This window comes from Seriola lalandi, unplaced genomic scaffold (assembly GCF_002814215.2).
Source record: "Seriola lalandi dorsalis isolate HSWRI2012SDOR001 ecotype SW California unplaced genomic scaffold, Sedor1 jcf7180002054677, whole genome shotgun sequence".
Taxonomy (NCBI): Eukaryota; Metazoa; Chordata; class Actinopteri; order Carangiformes; family Carangidae; genus Seriola; species Seriola lalandi.
In genome coordinates this window covers 852,723-870,950 of record NW_019525230.1, presented here as the reverse complement: position 1 = coordinate 870,950, position 18,228 = coordinate 852,723, and the positions used below count along the sequence as shown (strand labels likewise).

Here is an 18,228-nt window from a genome sequence, read left to right as displayed (position 1 = left end):
AACCAATAAAGAGACAATTGAGTAATGATGTGCAAAACTATTTATTTGGTGCCAGAACACAGCAGCAATTTCCTGAGTGCAAAAACAAAATGAGAAAGATCAATTGTGCCCCTTCGAGCAATATGGCTCATTTGAAGTACTGCTAACAGCTGCAGGAAGACGTATGTCTGTAACCAAGTAAAAAACATGCTGAACATTTTGCATTGTTATTTCAATTTCTGAACATGGCTCATATGTGGTCACCAGGCCCTCGTTGAGAAAAAGTTAGTATTGTGGTCTAGAGAAGCCAAAATGTGAGGTCCACATATGTGGACGCCAGGTCCTAGGAGGTTAAATGACAACAAATACTTAATTAATGTAATTTAGTATGTAGTTGTAATGCACCTTTACTTAGTAACATGAGAAGAGCCTGTTGAAAATGAATCAGCTGAGTCTGGCAGGTCTTGTCACACACAAACACACACACACACACACACACACATACGTGTATGTGTGTGTGTGTGTGTGTGTGTGTGTGTGTGTGTGTTTGTGTGTGAGTGAGAGAGTGAGAGAGTGAGAGAGTGAGACAGGGCTCCACCCTGGTCCTCCCTGTTCCCTGTACCAGGAAATGTTCTCCACCGCTGCTTCACATCTGACTGCTGCTGCTGCTGAACACACCGCAGGACAGGCCGGGGAGCAGACAGACAGACAGGCCGGGGAGCAGACAGACAGACAGGCCGGGGAGCAGACAGACAGACAGGCCGGGGAGCAGACAGACTGACAGGCCGCTGAACAAGCTCACATTAAGCCTTGCTCTGAATCTCTCCGGTAACTTGGGAGCTTTTTTTCGGAGGCAGAGAGGGTGTGTCTGTCTTTTATTGTCCCATTTTACCGCTGGAAAACTAACACGACGGGATTGTTTCTTCTCACTTGGTAAGTGAAGCTAAATTAAAGATTGTTTTCTCTTGTTTTCGTTGCGAATCAACGACCTGGAAACATTAAACAGACTAGAGTTAATTTAATTTAATTTTAACGTCCCAACAAGTACAGCCTTGAATGTTTGTGAGTGTCTATTCATAGCAGGGCAGTCCTGTTTGTCCCGCAGACCTACGTCACTCACCTGAAAAGGCTTTTTGTGAGCGGGTGTTTGGTGCCGGTGAACAGGGCGGAGTGGGTGCAGTCTGTCCGCTGGACGTGTTGGGACCGGGCTGTGAATGTGGTGACTGCGCACTTTACTTTTATTCCTGTTGCTTATTATTTGTCTGTTTTAATGAACTGCAGGACAAAGTTACAGCACACTTCTTATTTATTTATTTATTTATTTATTTATTTATTTATTATTTGGGGGGGCAGACACGTTGCAAGTTGTCGTGTCAGGAAGAGAACAGGTGTCACCAATAACATTAATGATGAGAAGTGTCACAGTCAGGGAGCCCGCGTGCGTCCTCTCACTGCCACATAAGGGGCCAGTTTTAATGTGATTTCCGTTAATTAGCTACATCTGTTTTCCGCACATCTGAATTGATCTGCGGTCATGTGATGGAAAAATCTCTTTTTGGTTCATTCACACAAACAAACACTGGTATATAAAACAATTATCTATGAAGGGACAATATCTCATATTAGAATATAATTGAAAAAGCTGTACTTCAGTAAGGCACTGTACACAAATTATTTTGAAGGTGAGCAGGGTTGAACCTTGATCTGTCTTTTGTAATTGTCTGTAACCATTTATGTAACTATCAATGGCTGCGGCTGACAATTATTTTCATTCTCAGTCTGCTTTGTAATTTACTGTTTTGTTTACAAAACATCAGATAGCAGTGAAAAGTGCCCATCTCAGTCTTACAGACTCTGAGGAGAGACGTCTTCAAATATTTTTTTCTGACCAAGCGTCCAAAACTTAAATATATCGTCTCAAATTTAAGCAACTGAAACCTTTTGAATTTTTTTTTGCATTTATGCTTGAAAAATCATTTAATCGATCAATTAATCAAAATATTTTCTGTCAACCAACTAAGCGACTCGTTGCTATTAGCTATATTGCAAAGGCTGACATTAAATACAAATTTAGGAATAAAGAAAATTACAATGCCTGCCCCATTTTCTGACCCCCTCCTCTACTAATACTGCACATACAGTCCATAAAGATCACTCACTGACTTCACAGTGGATGGACATTGCAACAGAAGAACCTTGTGGAAGTGGAGCTGCAATGAAAATATATCTATTCATAAAGATCGGTGACTGCAGTTGTTTTAAAAATGCTGATCAGTTTCAAGCCCAAAGCTGTGAACACTTCAGGGTTACATGATTTGAAAAGGAGAAGTCTTGATGTCATAGATCATGATGACTAAGGACAAACACATCTGCTTTTAAAAACAAAAACCTTGGACTGTCGCAGCAGATAGTGAAAATTACAAGCTTTGTCAAACCGGTTCTCACTGTTCATTTCTTCTATTATTTTGTCCACCCACACCACAGACTTCACATGAAAGAACAAGCGTGTTTCTCAGACACAGGTTATTGGACACATATCCTCTCTGCCGGTCATGTGTTTAGAGATACAGTATTTGAGGAACTGTAGTTTGTGTCGTGCTGCATGGAGGCAAACAAACTTATTACAGCGTCGCAGGGTGGATACTCAGATATAATGACTCAGAACCACGTGATTATTCGGTGTTAGTTGTGATCATAATGATGAAGTTGAATAATCCGATGTGGAAAATCAACATCAGCTTGAACCTTGCCAACCTTTGTGTGACATTTTCTAAATGTTCACTTTTCTGAAGCAGCAGTTCCTGTTTAAACACACAACCCTGTAATCTGCTAACTGCGTCTCTGTGACCTAAAAGTGATCAGATCTGTGTTTGTGTCGCTGTGAGTTTGACTGTGGATACTCTGAAGCACTTTTTCCATTCAGTGTTTTCTGTCCTGTTGCTTGGTGCTCGGGGTGTGATGTAATGGCAGCATGAGGTGGAGTCAGCTCTTGAATTCCTCTACTGTGTGTATTCCCTAAAAGTCCCAGTGAAAATGGAGCTCAGGGAACATTTTGCATTTTCTAAATAACTGAGCAAAGAGGAAACATGCCAAATAACAGATCAGTAAAAGAACTCAGGTCGACAAGATCATCTGTAAAGTGTTAAGAGTGTAAATCTGGCAGAGATGTTTTCCAAGTCTGAAAGAGTCACTCTGTAAATGTGGTTTAATATGTTGGTGAAATACATAAAGCTCCCTGCTAAAGTACCACAGTTTCTTTTTATCCTCGTTTGCAGAAACATGACAATAAGTGACTACAGTGTGTGTGTGTGTGTGTGTGTGTGTGTGTGTGTGTGTGTGTGTGTGTGTGTGTGTGCGTGTGTGTGGGGGGTTTATTATTAGAAATTTCCCCCCAGAGATCGGTGTGGTGGTTCCTGAGCCTGTGGTGGTTACTGTGAACCACATTACTAAGCAGAACCATATGTTCACTTTAACCTGATACAACCCCAGATGTACAGTGTGTTATAAGGTTAGCTCCAGTGTGATTGTTTCCCAGCCAAATCTAAGTGTTGGATAATTATATGTGCACACACACACACACACACTCATTCACATACTCATTACCCAGGCCTTAAGCCAGTCTGTGCTGTTGTTACTGAAGCCGGGACTGTGCATTTTTGAAGTGTCAGAGATTCTTCGACACTGAGCAGCGTGCAGAGTCAGCTACTGTGTCCTGTTAATATCTTTGGTTGTATTACTGTGGTTTGTTGTGGATTTAAAAATCAACCCACTGCTTTATTTGATTTACACAATCATTTGCACTGATGTGTAAATATATCCTTTTCTGTTTATCATGTTTTTATTTCATAAAATGTAGATATCACGATATAAAAGTACCCATGGGGCATTTAATTCATATCTCTCACCCCTACTATAGATATTAGATACTTGATGATTGAGGCCTGTACCAGAATTACAGATTAAGATATGTCATCTGATATTCAATATTTCACATAAGCACTCAAGATAAAAAAAAAAAAACTTGGATAAAGATCTTTCAAATGTGATTATGAAAGAGCGAGACATGTTGTCTGTGCTCTCTGGTGGACAGAATACTGTGTGTGTGTGTGTGTGTGTGTGTGTGTGTCTGTGTGTGTCTGTGTGTGTGTGAGTGTGTGATACTGTTTAGTTAAACCTCAAATTATTGTTTTTTGGTCACTTGCGGGCAAACACAAACCCCACATTGATGTCACCTCATAAAGTTAATATGGCTAACATGTTAGCAAACAGTTCCCTGGGCACACACCCAGCAGATACTGAGCAGCGTTAGCGCTCATTCAGAGCCTCGTTTCTGGCCAAATATGAGTCAAATATTCTCCCTCCTTTTAGGCCTTTTTCGGTGTCCACTGACTCCTGAGGGGAAATATGTGACTTTTTAGCTGCCAAATGCTCCACCATGTTCCCTCTGACCTGGACAGTCGACTGCATGTTGTTGCTGGGCAGCTTTTTCACTGAAGACAGCCGCCGGCTGTGGCTGAAAACAACGTGGATTAGAGCAGCGAGGGTGAACCAAAACAAATAAGTTGCCGGCTGTAAAACCAAACAGAGCTGACGCAGTGGAGTCGGGCGATAATCACCTGTGCGTTCGTCATTACTCCCCCTTCCACATCCATGCAAAAATATTGATTAGAGCAGCATTAAAGGCCCACATACACACTGATAGCTACATATCTGAAAAGCTCAACTCTCTGGATGTTATTGACCGTGGCAGTTTATTGCTCCTCTCTGCTTATCGCTCTCTCCGTTGTCGGCTTTCGTGCATTGAAATGTGAAACAGATGTGAACTGTGTTGTCTCCTGCTTCCCTCCTCACAGGCATCATGTCCAGGTCAGACTACCCTCCAGGGTATAATGACTCTCACGGCCTGCTGTACCAACCACAGGGCGGGAATTACCCACCACCTCCTGCCTATGGCTTCCCCACCTATGGTGGTCCGCAGCCAGGCCAGCCGTCTGCTCCCTACCCCACCGCTCCAAACCCCCATTCCTACCCAGGCCAGCCAGGGGGCTACCCTCCTGGCCCGTACCCAGGACAGCCTCACCCAGCTGGGCCTCCAGGAGCAGGCTACCCCAGTCACCCTCCCATGCCTCCTGTTATGCCACCGACCATACCGTCAGATATCCTGACCTCCGGTAAGACGGGGACCACCAACAATATCAGTGTGTGTTTTTAATGCTTAGTAAAACAAATGTGAAATATTTAAAGACAGTACTCTGCCATTTCTTTTGACAAAACTTGGAAGGATGTTGCAATTTGGCAACTGGCACGTCTTTAAAAATTACTTTTTTTTGACACAGTAATAAAAGAATAAGTTGAATGCATCACAGCATTAAAAAAATTACATGTAATAAAGCTCAATGTTTTTAAAGGAATATTAAAGCAGCTCTATAGTTCACTAATACATTATACATATACATTATAGTTAAAACATCAGTGTGTAGTTTTATGGGGGTTATGTGCTGGACTCAAAGAAATCACTGTTTCCGATCAAGAAATAGTCAAACACATAATCCCCACATAAAACCTTTCTTTTTGTCAGTTTCAGTTTTTGTACAGAGCTAGATGTTATGTTACACCAGGCTGGATTTGTCCCTCTATTATCAGGCTTTATGCTAAGCTAAGCTAAGCTAGGCTGAGCTAAGCTAAGATAAGCTAATCGTCTCCAGGCCATAGCTTCCTATTAAGCATAGAGACATATAATAAAAGTGGTATGAACCCTCTCATCTAACTCAAGGTAGAAAAGCATTTTCGTTTTCCCAAATGTCAAACCATGAGGGTCTCACGGTTTGTGCTCATATGTCTGTTGTGACACAGGTGATGAGTTCGCGGCGAGCGGCAGCGGTTGGGACAGTCTGAGCATTCGGCACGCCTTCATCAGAAAGGTAAAGCGTACTCGTCGCGCACGCCGTGTGTTACCATTACACTGGACTCACAGAGCAAAGCATGTGTTTGGTTAAAAACACCCTCAGCACGGCTTTGCAGGTATTTTCAGACTCTTCTAACCACCTGGATCAAACGGTTTTATCTTGCTGTTTACCAAGTTGCAACTAATCCACCCAGAGACAGGAGATTTCTGTGACTCGTATATTTATCTGTTATATTTTCACACATAAATGTTTATATTTTTCTTGTGTCATACAACATGATAAAGAAGATATTTAAGACCTAAACTGGGGCGTATGCTGCCGTGGTCCGAACTGCTCTGATAAGAAACTACAGGGTGTAATGTCGTTTTGTTTGCCTGTGTTTTTCAGGTGTATTTGATTTTGGCGTCTCAGCTCCTCGTCACCACAGCCATTGTGGCTGTATTCACGTTTGTGTGAGTATACTGAGTGTGTCTTGTGTGTGGCTGTTAGTGTGTGTGTATATATATATATATATATATGTCCTGGTGTAACTGTGCGTCTGTTTCCCACAGCCAACCTGTCAGATATTTCGTGCAGCGAAACCAAGCCATCTACTGGGCGTCATAGTAAGTCCTGCTCTGTGGTAACATCGGTGCCTGTGACTTTATAAGAATCCAAATTAAAGTTTGTGAATATTCATGTTGTCGTCTCTTGTGGTTTCAGTGCTGTGTATATCGTCACCCACCTCGTGCTGGTCTGCTGTAAGGGCCCCCGGTGAGTGGGGTTGCTCAGTTTGACGAGGCCTTAGAAAGAATATCTGTACAAACAATATTTATAGAACAATCACGCTTTTAATTTCATAATCCTCTGTTTTATAGGAGGAAGTTCCCATGGAACGTCATTCTGCTGTTCATCTTTGTGAGTTGGATGATTTGTGAATCAGGAAATGGAGACTCATACTTACTGACAGTGTCAGATCTATTCTTAGATTTAATACAGTAACTTCTCTCCTAATGAACATTTCCATTAGTCTCTGCTAGCGTTGTCCCAGTGCTGCAGGTTTGTCTTCGATATCAGAACGAAGCAGTGAGTCACCACACTTGACTCAGGCTGTTTGCATAACACTTTTGATATGTTGTTTCGGTGTCTGTGTTTTATCAGCTCCGTGAGCGACACGGCTCCATGTGTTAATTCATGGGCTGATGGATGTGGACTGTTGATATTCAGCTCTCACACTGCTGAAGTATTTATATACGTTACCTTTTGGCAGGTCCATTACAATAGTTTTCTTCCCCTCTTTTAGCTATTCTTCAATCCACATTGCATCTGGAAGTTTTATGTTTTAGCACATTATTATGTCTTCAGCCGGTGATTGTGTTTTTTCTTTTCCTTAAATACACTGCAACTCTATTTTTGGTTGGACAGTTAAAGTGTTATTATAGCTAACTGCTGTTAAACCTCCAATTATGTCTATTATTTACAGACTCTGGCTTTGTCCTACATGACTGGATCCATATCCAGGTAAAGAATAAACCTACACGCTCCAGGTAATCTGAAAACCTCCAGTCAGTTTCCTTCTGTATTAACTGTATGTTGCTCTTTTTAATCTTAGTTACTACAACACAAAAGCAGTGTTTCTCGCTCTGGCTATCACTGCCGTCGTCTGCATCGCCGTCACCGTCTTCTGCTTCCAGACAAAGGTAGGGTGTGTGTGCGTGTGCGTGTGTGTGGTTAAGGTATTACCTCATGCTGTGGTGACCTATATCTGTTTACACAGTCACATTTTGGGGACTTGTCTTCCCCGTAACGTGAATCATAAAACTTTAAGGTGAAGACGTGTTTCAGTGTGATGTTTATGTTTGGGTTAAAGTGAGTTTCCAGGAAATGAATTCAAGTCAATGTTATGTCCTCGGAAGTCATGGAAACACAATTCTGTGTGTGTGTGTGTGTGTGTGTGTGTGTGTGTGTGTGTGAGAGAGCTTATCAGCTTCAAACGGCTGCATTGTGCAGTCACATGTATTAACATGGCCTTTGGTGGTTTCTCTCTCTAAAAGGTCGACTTCACTAAGTGCCAGGGTCTCTTCTGTGTGCTGGGGATCGTGGTGTTTGTGACCGGCATCATTACAACCATCGTGCTCTCCTTCAAATATGTGAGTTAAAGCTGACGTGAACAACAGAAACACAGTTTCTTAAAGCACGTCTTCAAGTTTTCTTTGTAACGCCTGTTTGTTGTTGCAGATTCTGTGGCTTCACATGCTTTATGCAGCTTTGGGAGCCATAGCCTTCACTATGGTGAGTATTTCACTTCAGATGTTTCGTAAAACAAGGTGTGCGTCGGAGTTTTTAAAGACGTTTTCTCTGTGTTTGTAGTTCCTGGCGTACCACACACAGCTGCTGATAGGGAACAGGAAGCACTCCATCAGTCCAGAGGAGTACGTGTTCGCCGCACTCTCAATCTACGTCGACATCATCCAGATCTTCCTTTTCCTGCTGCAGATTATCGGAGCTTCGACTAAATAAGTCAAGAAGGGTACTGCTGGGTTTCCACAAAATCATTCCGTGCTTTTTTGAAACCTTTTGCTTGATTTCAGTCAGAATCAGATTAAATTTATACAATCATGGTGCACATCAGGGAACATATCAAAGGGCTGAATTTGAGATTTTGTCATAGTGTAGGAAGATTAATCCTACACGCAAAAAATGCACTTTTTCTGAAATCTGTATCTGTCTGTAGCTGCATTAAGCGACTTACAAGTGGTTAGCGAAGCATATAAATACTACAATATAAATATCTATTGACATTGGAAAGTCCGCCGCAACATTTATTCACTCTTGCCGGACTTCAGTTAAGGCCGAAAGTGTTTTTCTCTGCATGTAAATACTAATACTACTACTGCTACACATGAACTGTTGAAAATGGGCAAATATGTTTATTCCAATGTGCAAAGTCAGATTTGCCAACACCATCTCTCTTGTTGCCTTTTGAACTACAGACGGGGTGGGCATCGTCCAAAAATTTAATTTCAATCCGATTACAAGTAGTACCAGGGCCCGGATCACGATATCCATACTGATATTGATTTATTCATATTTATTTTTATTATTTAAAGCAGCTGTACTTTCATGTTGGGGCAGAAATGTGTCATGATTTATGACATGAATTAATCATTAATAGGCAACTTCTAAATACGTTTCAATTAGCACAGAATGAGATCAAGTATTTCTTTTTAGTATTCTCTGTAAATTATTCAAAAGGGGATAGTTTGACATTTTGGGAACTACGGTGGCCCTGAGAGTTCAGCGCACTGCAACTTAAGAAAACACATGCAAATAGACGAAACACGCGCACATTTAGAAAACATCATCAGTTTGACAACACGTGCGCTGCAAATACTCACAACACAACCAGATACACACAAACAAGTAGCACAGACCTGAACGTGTTTCCAGGGGACACAATAAAGTGATGAACCCGACCGGAAACACACCTGTTGTTCGGTGCTCGTCTGTGCTACTTGCAGCAAATGTGTGTGTCTGGTTGTGTTGTGAGTATTTGCAGCGCACGTGTTGTCAAATTGATGATGTTTTCTAAATGTGCGTGTGTTTCGTCTATTTGCGTGTGTTTTCTTTAGCTGCGGTGCGTTGAGCTCTCCGGGCCACCGTAAGGAACCCGTATTTGCTTTCCTTGCTGATTTAGGCGATAAGACTGATACTATTCTTATATCTACTCTAAAATTATCTTTGTTAGCTTTGCATAGAGACTGGAGACAGAGGGAACCATCTGGCCTGGCTCTGTCCAAAGATTAAAAATAAAATCAGTTTACCAGCTCCGCTAGTCAACACAGTGTCACTTGTTTGTTTTATTCATAAAATAAACAAAGTGTCAAAACATCAGATTATGCTTTTACAGGAATTATGTGCTGGACATTTTCTTGATCATGAGCTGTAAATCCCCTAAATCTCAACTGGATGTGTTGTTTTTACACTTTTTTTTTTAAAAAGATTGAACAAACAAAATATAATGTGTTTATCTGTGAGTGTTTCCGGTTGGTAGGTGGATTTTATTGACTTTGGAGAGTCAGACTGTTTCCCCCTCTTCCAGTCTTTATGCTAAGCTAAGCTAGCTGCGACTGCTAGCTCACCTTAGTTTCATATTTACCGTTCAGACATGATGGATGTTACAACCATCTCATCTAGTTCTCAGAAGTATTATCAGTTGATTTCTCATAAGTGTAGAACAAATACTTTAATTATAGGCAGGTTAAAAGGTAAATAAACATTAAGTGTGAACTCTTTAAACTAGCACACACAGACAACCGCAGCTGAAAAGCTAACAGTGCTGCCCTGAGAGGAGTGTTGGTACCAAAAATGTGATGTTACATGCTGTAACATTTGGTATTGATCCTAATGACACTTTATGGATGAAACACTTATTTGTAGTATCAATACTTTGGGATTGAGTGCCCACCCCGGAGGTACAGCTGCTGTACATGTGTTTCTCTATTGTCATTATTTACATACATCACTATAGTGCCTTCACAATGACAATGTTTGTGAGATTACATTTTTTACTTTAAGAAGTACAGGGTTTGTACTTAGAGAGCTTTTATAGTATTGTTACATACTGTATGTGCCTGTTTGTAAGTTCCTCTGTTACAGTCAGATTTGGGTCACATACTGAGAGCGGCAGCCGGGTGGGTTTGTCAGCACAATCGGCGCCACAGTGTTAACTTATTGCACCACTGTTCAAAACCTCTTGCCATGATTAACCCCACCCGGCTGGTCCTCCACACACACCACGACTCATAGAAAGTAATGACCCAAGCCGAAGTTACATATAACCCTTGATTCTAAACAAATACGGCAGAACATTTTGACTGTGTGGCATAGATAGTGAGTTGGTATGGGTTTGTAAATATACATATCAATGCTGAAGAAAATCTGTTTGCCTTTTCATATCAAATAAAAGATTTTTATTTGAGTTTTTGATGTGATTCAGCAGCAGCTGTAACATTTACAATCAACATTTAAACAGGAAGTGATTTATAAATATATGCTTTTATTTGTTTCCTCTATTTATTTTTTTTCTTGTAGATCATCATGGCCAACACATATATGGTCATTCTCCATATTTTTTCATTCTCATGTTCATGAGAAAGAAGAAAAAAAAAAAAACTGTCCTGGTGGAAGGTTTTGTCATGGACATGTTCCTTCCCAGATTTCCTGTGTCCACTTTTAGAAGAAACAGTTGCCCAGAGTGTCTCACAGAGCGTGTTTCAACGCTCATGGAGTTGACATCTCTTCTGTCCTTGGGCAGTAGTGCAGGATTCACTGTCTCAGTCTGACATTCAGGATACGATGCAAATCATCACAGCCAACCATGAACTTTATTGGTCCAGGTTAACATCTGTGTGACGGCGGTAACGACTGCCTTCGTAGTCTCCCTCGTTTGAATTTTGCATCCTCTGTCGAATCTTCAGCTGCTTCAGTCGGTTTTTGTCCACTTCTCTCTTGGCCAGGATGAAGCTGATGATGCCTGTGGGGAGGCCTATCATCCTGGTCGGAGGCGAGAGAGAAAGACATGAAGTTACACAGATCCATGAGTGTACAGAAACTGTGTTAAGGTGTGTTTTAGGAAGGGATTGTCTGTCGTGGTAGATTGAAGAGCAGTAGAGCGTGTGACAGGAGACAAAGTTCACTGTTTGCAATGGGAAGTTTTATGTAGGATGTTATATTCTTGTCTGGCAAACCTGACACCACCACAACTGTATTTTAGATGTCCCTGTGGGTAAGAACTTTTTTTTGTGCATGACGCAATCAAATCATGAGTAAACAATAACTAGCTAATACTGCTAGTATTGATGCTGCCACTAGATTTCCATAGGAGTTGCTATGTGTTGTTTTGGCTCACTGTGACTCATTTAAGAGTTATTTAGTTAGACAGGAGAGAGGAGACTCACCAAGCATAGCCAATCTTCACCATGGGGTTCTTTGCCTTCCTCTTGGGGATGTACTCCGCATCTTCATCCTCCTCCTCCTCCTCCTCCTCCCTGGCTCTCCTGTTGTCTGTGCTGCTGCTCCTCTGTGGCTCTGTCTTGGAGCTGCTCAGAGAGGCGGCAGAGGAGACGTGTAGCGGCCGCGAACACCGACACACTGCCGGGGTTTGGCCGCTCTGCGTGAGGAGCCACCGGCCAGGAACAAGGTGTAGACCTAGCAGGAGGGAGAGAGCACTTTATCCTTCAGTGATGAGACTCGAGTCCCCTCTGAGACCAGGTTAATGAGCGCTGATTCACAGGAACATTCACCTGTGCTGTTCAGAATCAATACCAAGTCGCGTTATATATGACGTCATTTACACAAACGACTCCGCCACAGCCTCAGTCGACGGTTATTTAAATATTAATGTTATTAAAACACACCGTTTACAGAACACGTAACATCAATGTTTGTTTTACCTTTCAGTGCTGTCCTGACTGCTCTCACGTAGCACGCCGCCATGTTTGTTGAATAACGTCAGTTGCGCATGCGCAGTGATATTTCTCATCAAAGCTGCTGCCACCTAGTGGACAATATTAACGCGGCACTTCTGTGAACTACAGGAAATGACTAAAAACAGTCCAAACAGATTCGTGTGTTTGTCAACAACATTTTATTTATTCAACCAACATTTTTCAACATCTCATAATTTTACAAAAAGACAAAACTTGAAACCACGGAGGTAAAGCTGCAGTGTATGCCTCTAATATATAGTTACAATAACAAATAGCAAGTACACAATTCAGGGCAGTTCCCTCAGTCAAACAAACAGAAGCCAGCAAACAACTGGAAAAAATAGCAGCATATTTACAATAGTCAGTTTGACGAAGTAAAAAATGTTTTTTCTTTAAGAGCCCCAGAATCTAATCTTTTTACAGTAGAGATGATAAACTCAAAAAACAAGTCTAATAGCATCTCCAGTGCTACTATTATGTATGCATTACATATGAGCATTCATATTCAACACCTAGAACATCAACTTTATTGACAGGGTTTAATATCAAAAGTCATGGAAGCTGCGAGTGTGGAGAAAAAGAGTTTAATCTTCCAGGATGTAGTTGGGGTTGACGACCAGGACACCTTCCTCTGGGCTCTCAGACTCTGAGCCCTTCAGCCCCGCCTGAGACAGCTCGATAAGGATGTGATCCTGGGGAAACAGACGCACATTGTCAGTCATGCCAACCACACTCAGTTTAAAATGAGTCGTGTTTTTTCTGCTGGTTTAAAAACAGCGGTTGTATTTCTGAGGAGTGGACTCACATAGTGCACCAGCCTGTGGATGACCTTCTCTATCAGCCCCTTCTTATTGACGAGCTCCTCCTCCGAGTCGATCTCTGACTCGATCTCCTTCAGATACCAGTTCACCACCGCACTTTTCTTCAGCTCCTCCTCTTCCTCAGCTGCAGGGAACAGTGAAAACGTGAGATTTAAAAAACACGGTAATCATAAAAGTAGATAGAGAGGCAGACAGTAGGAAGGAGAACACTTCTTACCCTCCTCCGCTCTACGCAGATGCAGGACGAGCAGGTTGGAGATGCGTTTGTACTCGGGGAAAGACAGGCGGAGAGACGGTTTCTGGCTGCCAGGCTCAGCGTGGCCGTTCACACCATTGACATGCCCATTAACGTGGCCATTAATGCCATTAACACCATCCACATGGCCATTCACTCCATTCACACCGTTGGGGATGTTTCCTGCAAATACAAGTTTACGTTAGATGGTATAATTATAATTATGTCACAACCTCTGCACGTTTACACATTTGTCTCCGGGACTGTGTGTGTTCACTGTGGGACAGTACCTTCCTCCTGCTGCTCCTCCTCCTCCAGCTCATCCTCCTGCTCCAGGTTGATGTCGGGCGTCTCCACTCTGATGATGGATTTGTTCAGAAGACGGAAGGCTTCCTTCACATGTTTGGGCTGCACCTGGAGACATGAAGAGGAATGTCAGTGGTCACTATTCTGTACCATGTGATATGCCTCAGTTACATTAACCATTATTTCACTTTCACTTAAAAATATTATTTTTCTTTTTAAAGAATGAGCTGTGGTTGTTACATTACATCGTTTCAAGCAAGATATATGGTTCATTATATGATCCTGTGTCAAGTTATTACAGCTGATATGCAGATTGGTGGCATCTCCACAGTTTTAAATGTACTTTTAGTGATTTATTCTGTAGTATGATACATTTTGTCCTGTATCCAGTGTGTCAAACTTCATGTCGACCGTCTGTGCTTTTTGAACAGGAAGTTATTGTTGCACTAACCTCATCACAGCAGTGCATACGCGCCATGCCCTCTGACAGGCGGATCATGCTCTCCAGCTGCCGCACCGTTATCCTCCAGGCAGACTTGGACACACCGCCAGAGCCGTCACGCTGCCGGAGACGCTTGTACTGCTCGACGATGAACTCCTCAGATTCGCTTGAGATCTACAGACGCACAAGTGTGCACAGGTGAGTGAATATATAAAAGCTGGAGCAGGTAGAGCAGGTAGAAACTCCTGAACACACTCACCTTAGGTTTGAACTGCCTGGCAAAGAGCAGATATCTGCGGATCTCATCCAGAGAATACAGTCTGTTCACCGACTCCTCCACGCGGGAGTGCAGGTCCACGATACGTCTGGCGATGGCGTAGTCCGTCACCTAGGATACACCCACAGATACAGCATTAGACAAGGTCAGAAACTAGGTTGCTACAGTACTATAGAAAGACTGTGCACAGACTGCGGTCCGTACCTCGTTACAGTCGTCCACCAGGATGAAGAAGAGGTCGAAGCGGCTCATGATGGGGGCCGTCAGATTGACGTTCTGCTTCAGACTCTTGCTGCGGTCGTAGCGCCCGCCGACAGGGTTGGCAGCAGCCAGGATGGATGTGCGTGCGTTGAGGGTGGCCTGGAGGAGGCGGAGACAAAGTCAAGTTATTCTACTGAAAGGAATCATGGGTAATCGAAGTGTCCAGTTTTAATGGCACCAATTAAAAAAAAGGGACTTCTTCAATCGCATCAAGAAAATTTACTAGAAAACCTTTACAAGAGTCTTTAAAGTTCAACATTCACTTGAGTTGTGTGGTAACGTGATCGAGCGTCATGCTGGCTGAGGCCGATCTGACTCCGTTACCTTGACTCCAGCCTTGGTGATGCTGATGGTCTGCTGCTCCATGGCTTCGTGGATGGCCACCTGGTCCTTGAGGTCCATCTTGTCAAACTCATCAATGCAACATACACCCTGAAAGAAAACACAGCTATTAATACCAGTAAATACCCTTAATAATGTCCTTCGCTGTCCCTTTATAACCTGTAACACTCACATTGTCAGCCAGCATCAGAGCTCCGGCCTCGATGACGAACTCGTGGGACTCCTCATCTCGGACCACGGCGGCTGTCAGACCTGCGGCGGTGCTCGCTTTCCCGCTGGTGTACACTGCTCTGGGACTGAACTCCTCCACGTGCCTGCACACACACACACACACACACACACACATTTATATATCACCATTACAAACAACAGCTGACCACAAGAGTAAATACACCCAGTTCTATATTTGGTAGTTATTACCAACAATGTTAGAGCTAATTGTGACAGGATTTTAACTACAGTACCCATGGACAGAAATACTCTCCACAGTTAGACAAAAGATCGTGACACATTCATTTGTATTTATCAGAGTGAATAGATTGGGCGGGTGTGAACATGTGAGTAATCCATGTGCTCGTGTTACGTACTTGAGGAACTGGCTCTTGGCAGTACTCGGGTCTCCAACGATGCAGACGTTGATGTCTCCTCTCAGAGACGTTCCCTCCATGGTCGTCTTGGGGACGCCGCCGAACAGCATCAGCAGGATGCCGCGTTTCACCTCGTCGTTGCCTGTGCAACCCCAATCATTGTCAACATTTAAAAATCAACATCCACGGCTTTAATACCCTCTGAAGGTTCAAGACGGGTCCGAGCACTGACCGTGGATGGTGGGGAAGAGGCTGGTGCACAGGTTGTGGTACAGGTTCTTGTCCTGGCTCATCTCAAACACTTTCTCCCACTCCTTCTCCGTCATCTGGCTCTTGATGCTCTCTGCAGTCTGCTCCTCCTCCCGCAGCTCCTTTCCACCAAACTACAACAAAGAAAACATGCATGTGAAACTGAACACCAGGATTGTTTGGAGCTTATCCTCTTACGACTCCCTTCTTAGAGGTTTGGTGTTATTTTATGGAAATACATGCATGTTATCTGTGTGTGTCTCTCTTACTCGGGGGTTAGTCGGGGCCACGTTACAGGCCAGGAAGGCCAGTCTGTATGACAGCTCTCTGACTCCCAGAGCTTTCAGCCCTCTCAAACCCTCAGACTCAAAGCCCTGGGGTCCTCCAGCTACACGGGTACTGGTCTCTGCTCGCACACCTGGAGGAAGAACACCCATACAGTCGTGAGACGTCAACAAAAACAAACAAAAACAAAAATTTGGAGGCTGAATGTTTGGTCAAACCCATACCAGGAGTGCTGAGCTGAGAGACGTCCGGCACGACGATGAGGGACCCGGTGAAGTCACAGCGGTCTCCGGCCTGAGCCGTCTCCACGGCCTCGGCTCTCAGGACGATCTCCAGGGAGCGAGGGATTGAACCACGAGGCAGCTCCGCCTGTGTCTCCTGGATACGCACCTGAACACAGAGTTAGTCAGAGAACTATACTTTCATCTGCACACCTTCTTCCTATTCATGCACAGACACACACACACACACACACACACACAGTCTTCATAGGTACCTTCTGGAAGTCGATGAACTTGGATTTGTGTGTGTCCAGGTGGAAGCGGGAGCGGTTGTTGCAGACAGGGTTCCTGCAGATGGTCGGGGGAGAGTATTTGAACTGCTGAGGGACGTCTTTGATGACTGCCTGGCAGTCCATGCACAGGAAGGTGCCGCTCACCTGAAACCACAAACAAGTCATTATAACGACCAGACTGTAACACACACACACACACACACACACACACTCAACATTTGACTTATTTAAGTGCACCTGCGGAGCATCTTACCAGTTCAGGGTGTACTGGGTGTGTCCTCACCACCTGACCACTGATCCTCACCAGGGCGCCGATACGTGCAGAGGACAGCTCACGGATTCTAGATTACACACAGGAAAATGCTCATATTTAACATATATATATATATATATATATATATATATATATATATAAACTATATAACTTCTACTGGGGCTACTACAGGATGTGAAATCAGAGTATAATCCAGAGAAAACTGATTTACAGTAAAACCCAGCAGCAGATTTAAGCTTGTTATGGGTCTTACTTGTGTCTGGTGGGAAGATCCTCGATGGCAACGTAGAACTCTTTGTTGAGAGGAACATTCCCATGATCCCGAGCAAAGTTGCGCACGGCCCGACAGAGGAAGGGATACACTCTGCAAACAGAGAAACCTCCATGTTAATCCACAGCAGACCGCTCACGTGACTGTTAGTCCACATTAGTTTATTCACCAGTACGGATCGTGTAATATGCAAGTGCATTTATAAAAATCAGAACAGCAGCTATAACAATGGAAAGAAATGAATAAGGGCTCAGACCGAGGCTCCCAGTGTGGGGATCTCACCTGTAGTACTCCTCCTGGATGGTGGTGGCCAGCTCCTGGTTGAAGCCCTCCAGGTCTGTGAAGCTCACCAGCAGGGTGTTCCTCTCGGGCCTGATCAGCTCCTCGGCTTCACGGACATACTTCACCTCCCCATCCCCGGTCTGAAATCTGCACGGAGGCACAGAAATAATGAAATATAATAAATACAGTGCAAAGAGGCGTCGATCAGCACAGCTCCGGATCCTCACAGTTACTGACAAACAATATATAAAAGCGGAGGTAACAACACAATGGAGCCCGCTGCTGAGAGACTTACTCCTCCAAGAAAGCCTGGAATAACTTCTGGCATTTCTCGGCCAACTCGTCTTTCACCATCTCCCCGGCATTTTCCGCGGTTGCTGTGGCAACATCCATACTGAAAACCTGTCAAACTGCGATAAAAAAAAGATTCAGAAAAACTTATATCGATCCGCGCCGCTGCTTTCCGGACACAGACACGACGGCACGCTGAAGTCCTCACAACAGAGCAACACTTTCGCGCGAAAAAACTAGACCACGTGACGTTTGGCGCGCCGCTGTCGGGCCAATCGGTGGCGTTATGCAAATATCGTCCGCCTTGTAGCCAATCAGAGGGTGGGACAGGCAGACTGACGCAAAGCCCCTCTCCTTTTTCCCGCGGTACGCTTCCTGCTTCAAACTTCAATAAAGTTTAGGGGGAAAAAATGGTCAAATCTGCCTTATTACGTCG

At 43.6% G+C, this 18,228-nt stretch overlaps 3 protein-coding genes across 3 annotated transcripts; 1 reads left to right on the top strand and 2 right to left on the bottom strand.

Moving 5' to 3' along the window:
• The first annotated feature begins 628 nt into the window (after positions 1-628).
• LOC111666472 (protein lifeguard 3) lies at positions 629-10,845 on the top strand. The gene is made up of 12 exons (XM_023421799.2): positions 629-912; positions 4,833-5,150; positions 5,833-5,900; positions 6,273-6,337; positions 6,437-6,490; positions 6,588-6,638; positions 6,743-6,782; positions 7,348-7,385; positions 7,477-7,564; positions 7,919-8,014; positions 8,103-8,156; positions 8,235-10,845. The coding sequence occupies exons 2-12, from the start codon at positions 4,838-4,840 to the stop codon at positions 8,382-8,384; spliced, it is 1,017 nt and encodes a 338-aa protein (XP_023277567.1). The 5' UTR covers positions 629-912; positions 4,833-4,837; the 3' UTR covers positions 8,385-10,845.
• Positions 10,809-12,387, bottom strand: LOC147818215 (uncharacterized). The gene is made up of 3 exons (XM_087178134.1): positions 12,320-12,387; positions 11,825-12,074; positions 10,809-11,420 (listed from the first exon to the last, which is right to left on the bottom strand). The coding sequence occupies exons 1-3, from the start codon at positions 12,360-12,362 to the stop codon at positions 11,252-11,254; spliced, it is 462 nt and encodes a 153-aa protein (XP_087034260.1). The 5' UTR covers positions 12,363-12,387; the 3' UTR covers positions 10,809-11,251.
• A 113-nt stretch (positions 12,388-12,500) lies between these two features.
• On the bottom strand, positions 12,501-18,008 carry mcm6 (minichromosome maintenance complex component 6). Its single transcript, XM_023421795.2, has 18 exons — positions 17,797-18,008; positions 17,502-17,648; positions 17,202-17,312; positions 16,928-17,015; positions 16,657-16,818; positions 16,385-16,550; positions 16,145-16,293; positions 15,859-16,009; positions 15,627-15,768; positions 15,212-15,353; positions 15,022-15,129; positions 14,641-14,796; positions 14,419-14,547; positions 14,169-14,333; positions 13,702-13,825; positions 13,394-13,594; positions 13,161-13,300; positions 12,501-13,047 (listed from the first exon to the last, which is right to left on the bottom strand). Exons 1-18 carry the CDS (start codon positions 17,892-17,894, stop codon positions 12,940-12,942), a joined length of 2,487 nt encoding a protein of 828 aa, XP_023277563.1. The 5' UTR covers positions 17,895-18,008; the 3' UTR covers positions 12,501-12,939.
• Positions 18,009-18,228: the final 220 nt, after the last annotated feature.

Excerpts from the sequence above, each read along its gene's own strand:
- LOC111666472 (XM_023421799.2), top strand. The coding sequence starts at position 4,838 with ATGTCCAGGTCAGACTACCCTCCAGGGTATAATGACTCTCACGGCCTG. Across the intron at positions 6,338-6,436 it reads GTGGCTGTATTCACGTTTGT|CCAACCTGTCAGATATTTCG; the intron begins GTGAGTATACTG and ends TGTTTCCCACAG. Across the intron at positions 6,491-6,587 it reads GCCATCTACTGGGCGTCATA|TGCTGTGTATATCGTCACCC; the intron begins GTAAGTCCTGCT and ends TTGTGGTTTCAG.
- mcm6 (XM_023421795.2), bottom strand. The coding sequence starts at position 17,894 with ATGGATGTTGCCACAGCAACCGCGGAAAATGCCGGGGAGATGGTGAAA. Across the intron at positions 15,769-15,858 it reads CCTCTTCCCCACCATCCACG|GCAACGACGAGGTGAAACGC; the intron begins GTCAGTGCTCGG and ends GGGGTTGCACAG. Across the intron at positions 14,334-14,418 it reads CCAGGCAGTTCAAACCTAAG|ATCTCAAGCGAATCTGAGGA; the intron begins GTGAGTGTGTTC and ends GTGCGTCTGTAG.
- LOC147818215 (XM_087178134.1), bottom strand. The coding sequence starts at position 12,362 with ATGGCGGCGTGCTACGTGAGAGCAGTCAGGACAGCACTGAAAG. Across the intron at positions 12,075-12,319 it reads AGTCAGGACAGCACTGAAAG|GTCTACACCTTGTTCCTGGC; the intron begins GTAAAACAAACA and ends CCCTCCTGCTAG. Across the intron at positions 11,421-11,824 it reads GTGAAGATTGGCTATGCTTG|GATGATAGGCCTCCCCACAG; the intron begins GTGAGTCTCCTC and ends GCCTCCGACCAG.